Below are 7,427 nucleotides of genomic sequence, written 5' to 3'. Positions count from 1 at the left end.
TTATCTTCTCTCACTCCATTCACTAATTCCAACCCCCCCCCCCTCCGCCCCGCCCCGCCTCGCTAATAAAACATCATTCCTGAGAATCCAGGACGCCGGCAAAGAATAGGCCACTCCAGCAAAACTACAACCCGCCTGCGCCCATCCAGTCGTAACTTCCGGCTCCCATTACCCACGTGATCAGGTACGCTTGCTGCGCATGCCTAGTAGGAAGTCGGGCTATACCACTTTGCCTCACCGAGAGGGTATATATTGTATGTTTTTAAGTTTAAAACAGATTCCCGAGATTACGCTTGTATTATCTCGGTATTCACAGAGGATAAGAGTAAGTTTAGGGTGGCAGGAGATGAAAGGACCGGAGGGGAATATGGCGAAAGCGGAGCAGGGGATGGGCTCTCCCCTTCACAGATAATGGGAGGAGCCTGGCCAGAGGGAGTTCTTTCCTTTCGGCGCTGCGGCCGCAGCCATGAGGTGAGGGCGCGTGGGCCTCTGATTCTAGCTGATCCGAGGTGCGGGAGGGCGACAGGGCTTCCTTCCACGGCCCCGGGTGGGAGAGATGAGGTGGAGGCTGCCCTGAAGCAGCCGGTCCCGGAGCTTGGGCTAGGCCGGAGCACACTAGGCCCCGGCCTCGAGGAGATGGGGGAGAGCGTCCCGAGAACTCTAGGCCGCGGGGAGGGAGGGCCCCGTGCCCCATACGGATCGCGGGTGACCTGCGCAGGCAGAGGAAGGGCTGCGGCGGGGACTAGGCTGTGGTCACCTTACTAGCTGGGTGCCCCGAATCGGAGCCGGTCTCTGCTTCCATGTGACGTAGGACACGTCTCTCGTAGGCCGCGGGCCTCAAGACTGCTTGGAGTGAGGCGATCCCTAGCACTTTAACGCCTTCCACCCCATGGACGGTACATAAGAAAACTCTTAAGGCTAGCAGAACATAAGTTTATTACTGTGGTAAGACGAAAACTGGCCCAAGAAGCAAAGGATTAGCAAACCAGATACACCGGCCTCGGACTCTTCACATTAGACGCTTGTTTTTAGAGCTCAGTCCAGGAAGGGCAGAAGCCCCCTCTTCATCCAATTTTATCCGGTTTTACCTCTTTTTCCAGAGGAGAAGCCTGAGGCAGAAAAGTTATGGAATAGCTTGGGCTTTGTTTTCATTCCAGGACAGCCCGTTGCCCCACAGGAATGCCCAGCACAGGGTTTAACAAAGGTCTTGCTATAGGAAAGATACTTAATATGGGGTTGGAGAAAGAGATGTTTGCCCTGAATACTGAGAGCCTGCACATCATCCATTTCCATGTTGTAGGTTTCACAACATTAAATGATTGGAAGGCAGGTCTTGCTGGGGATGCTCGTTTTTGCCCTGGAATGGATTCCAGGGCCTGATAGCGTTTTCTGTTTGTCACAGTATGCTCAGGCTTCAGAAGAGGCTTGCCTCCAGTGTCCTCCGCTGTGGCAAAAAGAAGGTCTGGTTGGATCCCAATGAGACAAATGAAATCGCCAATGCCAACTCCCGTGAGTTCTTGGGATCTTCTTCACCTTATCCCTTCCTCATTCTTTATGAGATGAAAGATTTCACGATCGTATTGACTCTTAACAAACCTAGGAAAGCTCATAGTCTGGGGTTTTCTAAAATGGAGGGTCCAAGAAATTTGGAGATGCCAGAGGTCCTGTCCCTGCCATTTGCCAGAATGACAGGATAGAAGTCAATGAAACAACCCAATGTCGTATTTATGACTATTGCTAGAGTTGATATTCTGTTTTACAGCTACGTGAAGGAGTTTTGAGGAGACAGTACAAGGACTGGGAGTAGAGATGGCCAGAGAAACGATGAAGTGATGGATTGGGCAGACCTGGGGCCTCAGGCTTTAGTAAAGGCCTCGTGGCGTGTGATTATTCAAGGCAGTTAAACAGGTGTCGTTCCTGCAGATAGCAACATAAGCCACATTACTTCCATGTAATCATTGTTGCAGAAAAAAGTGTTCAACGATCTTGGTTAAAGATAGTAAGGCAGGCTTTATTCAGGACCATTGCTGCAAGTGTAGGACCACTGCAGTGGGATTTTACACTGGGGGACAGATTGCTGTCCAATCTGAACATAGCATGGTCAAGTAGGAATTCATGGCGAAGACGGTGATGTGAGGGTCAGTGTATGGAAGATTATTAAAAGGAAACCTTAGTGTCAAGGGGGATTCTGGCTAAACTGAGCTAACTGGGTTGTTGCTAAAGACCAGGCCGGGATGATCAAGCATTGCCTAGGAACTGTTGGTGGATGAAGAAACTGATCTGCTATCAGGGGTAGGGGCTTCTGCTTAATTAAATTGACTTAAGCAGGCTTCTTAAAAAAACTAGAATTTACAAGGAAGTGCACAGGTGGGCCTAGGAGGTGGTTTGGGAGCCTGACGAAAGTTTGGTCAAGCAAAGAAGGTTGGTCAATATCAGGGAATTCCTTAACCAGTTTGAATTTGTGGCATTGTGCTATGTGCTCAGAATATCCTAATCTTCAGAACGGTGGGTAATAGTTGAGACAGGATCTGAAGGACTAGGCCATATCTGCACACTTTTGATCACACGTCCCTAAGTACATAAAATTTGAGTGTGCTGTAAAACATCTCGAGAGATAGGGGGGGAAATCTTAACAGAATAGAAACAAGCAGAAGTTCTAGTATTTGTATCATTTTTGAGCCCACTGGGCCAGGGATGTGAGCAATGTCCCTGGCTTGTCCTGTTTGGACTCTGGATCGTGACTGGTATTCTTGGGGCTAGGCCCCAGCACACTGACTGGATACATTATGTTTTCCCAGGTCAGCAGATCCGGAAACTGATCAAAGATGGGCTGATCATCCGGAAACCTGTGACTGTCCATTCCCGGGCTCGATGCCGGAAAAACACTTTGGCCCGCCGGAAGGGCAGACATATGGGCATTGGTAAGTGTGTTCTTCCCCTTTCTCCAAGACTCAAATTAGAGCTGCCTGAGTCTAGACTGAGCTATATCCAGGGTCTACCCCGCCCCCCCCCCCCCCCCGCCCCATTTTGTCTCCTCTTAAGCCCTTTTCTTACTCCTTGATATTTGGTGAGCTTTCTTTGTGTGCAAATCAGAAAGTTGACGATAGTGTTGGAGTTGAAGGTATTAGTAAAAAGAGGTCCTGTTCATTGAGCCCCTACACTATGCCAAGGATTCTATTAGGTATTTGAAAACGTTGCCCAGCAAATTCTAAAACTACTTTCTAGGGTTAGGATACTTTAAGGAGGTGAAGGTCACACCGCCTTTAACTTACCGTACTGCCTTGGTGCACACCCTGTCATACACACGTTATGCACCAAGTGAATGGGGAATAGTAGCCTTGTTGACACTTCCTTAAAATGAATAAATGAAAGAAATGCTTAGTCTCATTATCTGTAAAATGGAATTAATAGTACTGAAAATGAGTTCGGGCACTTGCCACATGACTGAGTGAATTATAAAGTCTATTAGAAATTGGTAGCTGTCCTTGTGACCGGTCAGCTGGCTCTAGTAATGGACTTGAGACCCAGGGGCACTACGGTGGGCTTAACTTCTCTTCCCTACAGGTAAGAGAAAGGGTACTGCCAATGCCCGAATGCCTGAGAAGGTAACCTGGATGAGGAGGATGAGGATTCTGCGCCGGCTGCTTAGAAGATACCGTGAATCTAAGAAGATTGACCGCCACATGTAAGCACACCCTCTTCTTGGCCCACTGAGACTCATTTGGTACTCTTGACAGCTTGTTCTCTGAACAGACCCGCAATCTGCCTCCATTGGCCTTGGGGAGGGAGCCGTGTCTTGCATTTGTTAATGTTTTTAATGTTTATTTTGAGAGACAGGGAGAGAGAATCCTATGGGGCTTTGTCCACGAACCTCGAGACCATGACCTGGGCCGAAATTACGGGGTCGAATGCTTAACGGACTGAACCACCCAGGCACTCCTGTCTTAGGCCTTTTTAAGAAAAATTCTTCCATTCTGTCCTTTGTTATCTGCCTACCCCCTCCTCCCCCAAAACACACACCATCAGAATAGCCCAAAAATTGAACTTACCTGCCAGGCAACCTCTTGTATCTGGAAACTGCACAAAAAGTCTTGGTTTGGGGAAAACAGTCCGTACAGAACAGAGAGGAAAGGAACCTCGCATACTTAGGGACTTGGTGTAGAGGAGCAGACGCCGGGCCAGCCTCTGATCCCATCACTGACCAGAGCCTCTGCGCCTTACACCCTGCAGGTATCACAGCTTGTACCTGAAAGTGAAGGGTAATGTGTTCAAAAACAAGCGGATTCTCATGGAGCACATCCACAAGCTGAAGGCAGACAAGGCTCGCAAGAAGCTTCTGGCGTAAGTTTTTTCAGGAATTGGCCTCTGTCGTGGGGGCAGGTTCTTTGATCTTTATTACAAAGGTTCTTCTGAGACATTTGAAATACACTAATGCATAATTTTGACTTGCTTTGACAGCTTGTCTGTCAGACAGCAGTCTGTCCAGATCATAGCTGTTGTGTTAGAAATCTGTCCTCTGTTCCCTACATCACCTACCATCATTGCAGGGTAGGGACTGGGTTAGTGGAAGCAGGAGCTCTTGGTGGCCCTGATGACTCATTCCTCAAGCTGACTAGGCTCAAAGGGAGAGGTCTGGGCCTGTGCTTCTGTATACTGAGCAGCTCATTCATTCTCAAACTGACCCATCTTTTCTCTTCCATCATCCAGTGACCAGGCTGAGGCCCGCAGATCTAAGACCAAGGAAGCACGCAAGCGCCGTGAAGAGAGGCTCCAGGCCAAGAAGGAAGAAATCATCAAGACTCTGTCCAAGGAGGAAGAGACCAAGAAATAAAATCTCCTCTCTGTTGTCTGTACATAGTGACTTTGGCAGCAACACAGATCAGTTCTTGAATAAAACAAATCTTTACCTGTCTGTCTCTGCCTCCGGAGTTTTTGGCCGTGTGGTTGGTCTTCACTATTTAGAGGGTCAGAACTAACCACACTGAGCATTGGGATGCCGGCCTTTCCTGGGTGCCTGCTTCCTTTCTTCCTTGACTCCCAGCATCTGGTTGTGCTTGTGTCCCTCCATCTGTGGGAGAGAGGGTTTTTTGTTTTTATCTTGTTTTAGTTGAGTATAGGGCTTAATCTGAAGGGAGGGGAAGAATGGCTTCTACCCAAGCCTCCAAAATCCTGTGCTTGAAAACTGCCCTTCACGGCAGGCAGTGGGGGACATGTCAGAAGTGGTGTAAAATGTTGATGGGGAACCAACAGAAGTTGTGACATCAATTGTCACATTGTTTAAACAAAGTCATCAGAAAGTAATATGCATGCACTTGCCAACTGTGCCCTGGGGTCCAGGGTTGAAGTCTATGCTAGAACTCCGCTGCCACCAGCCCAGAATCTATGCCACCTGGACTTTAACTGCCGACCCCATCCCAAGCTCCCCAAAAGACCTTGAGGTCTTTGGAGCATCCCAGTTTCTAAACTTTTTTCCTACCAAAAGGATTTTTGGGGGCTCCTGGCTGGCTCAGTAGGAAGAGCATGCAACTCTTAAACTAGGGGTCATGAGTTTGAGCCCCACATTGGGTACAAAGATTACTGAAAAAAAGAGTAATTCTTGTTTTATTTTTTGAGAGCGGCTATATGAGCAGGGGAGGGGCAGAGAAAGAGGGAAACAGAACTCCAAGCAGGCTCCAGGCTCTAAGCTGTCAGCCAGACCCTGACACAGGGCTCAAACTCACCGTGAGATCATGACCTGGAAAAAAATTTAAGTGTCTTGGTTTATACCCATCTCAGGGCATAAAGGAAAAAGCTTTTCTCAGCAGAAATTGAAATAAAGGCACATGATGTGAAAGCCTGTTGAAGCCACTGTGAGTTGCTTAATGAATTCATACCCCCTTTTGTAAATAGTAAATTTTATTTTGCCACTTAGCTGGTAGTAAGAACCGCCAATAAATTCTCCAGTAAAGTTATCTGCTCTGCGAGCCAAGGACTGTTAGGCACTTTACACTGACTCCTATTGATTCTCTAACCTTCATAACATTGTAAAGTAGGGTTATTACCTTCTCTACTTCGCAGATGAGGGAACACATGAAATGCTGGCTTCACAAGGCTTGTGTTAGTGGGAAAATGCATTCAAGATGTTGAAGTAAAATGGGACTTGGCAGACATTGATCAGCTTTGGGGGACCGGGCAGGTGACGCTTCTGGTGTCAGAAGGAACCAACTGGGTTAGGGACAATGGCCAGATGTCCAGGTGGGAAGCATCAGTCGGCCAATTAAATGGAGGGCCAGAGTCTAGGCTGGGGAGGAAAGTTGCACAGAAGGGACCATCTCCTTTAGTTCTTGGCACAGGGAGGACTGGCATGCCTGTCCCGGTTTCCTTCCTGCCCTCCATCCCTTTCCTGAGGGCCAGTGTGAAGGCCAGCGGGGGACGTCAGGGGATGTGTGGGCAGACGCTCCCATCTGCGCTTGTGTGAGAAAGGCAGGACTAGTGTGTTCTTGGGAACACCAGACCCCTCCTACTATGTCTTTAGGGTCCTCGTCCAGTCTGGACAGGGTGGGGCAGGTGGGTAGCCCAGGACAGGAAAGCCCAGACTCAAAGACCCAGAGTCTTATGCACACACATATGCATCAGAACCTGCTTTGGGGGTTCCTTCCCTGTTGCCACTGTAGCAACCTGTGTGAACTTTATCCATCAGCTCTTGACCATAATCCTTTGCCGTTCCAAGTGTGGGGAAGCTGAAGGGAAAGAGTCCTGGTCAAGCTCCCAGCTTGGATCGCAGGACACGGACACCTCCTTCCCAGGCCTGGCTGGGCCACAAGAGGAAGGGCATTGAAGGCCACCCCACCTCCACGCCCTCAGGCAGTGGGGGGACGACAGGAAGGAGAAAAAGGTAACCCAAGCATGGGACCCTCCACTGGGCGTTCAAAACTTGCAACACAAAGCTGGTTTCCACCCTAGACCAGGAGATGGTGCTGTTCTCTCGCAGGTTGCTGCAGGTGTAGCAAACCCTCACTTTTGGGGTTGTTTTTGAAGGAGTTGAGGTGGGAGGTAGGAGCCTATCTCTTGGGAAGCCTTGGATTTAATCACTTCTTTCTGAAGCTCACCCCAGGCCTGGAGGTTACTTCTTTCCATGGGCCGCCAACCCCTTCCTAGGGCAGTGTCAGGGAGGGCCCCCTTAGCAGGCCGATCCCCTAAAGTAACCACTGGATCTCTTCCAGGTCCTGGAACCTTGGAGAAATTCTGATGGAAAGAAAGGTCCATTCTCTCAAGGTCTTAGAACTAGTCCCACCATATAATTTTGCATACCCTTTAAAGGGGTTCACGGCCCTCAGATAAACACTCCCTGAGCAAATCCAATTCCATTTCTGGGGGAGGAAACCGAGGCCCAGAGAGGCCAATGACTCCCCAGAATCTCAGCACTGCGTGAGCACCAGCACCTTTGA

General features: G+C 49.1%; 1 protein-coding gene across 1 annotated transcript; it reads left to right on the top strand.

The window, feature by feature from the left end:
- The first annotated feature begins 340 nt into the window (after positions 1 to 340).
- Positions 341 to 4,912, top strand: RPL19 (ribosomal protein L19). The gene is made up of 6 exons (XM_047845762.1): positions 341 to 471; positions 1,403 to 1,509; positions 2,799 to 2,921; positions 3,565 to 3,685; positions 4,231 to 4,341; positions 4,708 to 4,912. Exons 1-6 carry the CDS (start codon positions 467 to 469, stop codon positions 4,829 to 4,831), a joined length of 591 nt encoding a protein of 196 aa, XP_047701718.1. The 5' UTR covers positions 341 to 466; the 3' UTR covers positions 4,832 to 4,912.
- Positions 4,913 to 7,427: the final 2,515 nt, after the last annotated feature.

The sequence above is a fragment of the Prionailurus viverrinus genome, unplaced genomic scaffold (genome assembly GCF_022837055.1).
Source record: "Prionailurus viverrinus isolate Anna unplaced genomic scaffold, UM_Priviv_1.0 scaffold_35, whole genome shotgun sequence".
NCBI classification, from domain to species: Eukaryota; Metazoa; Chordata; class Mammalia; order Carnivora; family Felidae; genus Prionailurus; species Prionailurus viverrinus.
Note: the sequence above shows the minus strand (reverse complement) of the source record. Positions and strands in the feature narration are given on the sequence as shown.

Bases quoted from the DNA above. Each gene is read 5' to 3' on its own strand.
- RPL19 (XM_047845762.1), top strand. The intron at 1,510-2,798 runs GTGAGTTCTTGG...ATGTTTTCCCAG, and splicing joins AATCGCCAATGCCAACTCCC to GTCAGCAGATCCGGAAACTG. The intron at 3,686-4,230 runs GTAAGCACACCC...TACACCCTGCAG, and splicing joins AAGAAGATTGACCGCCACAT to GTATCACAGCTTGTACCTGA.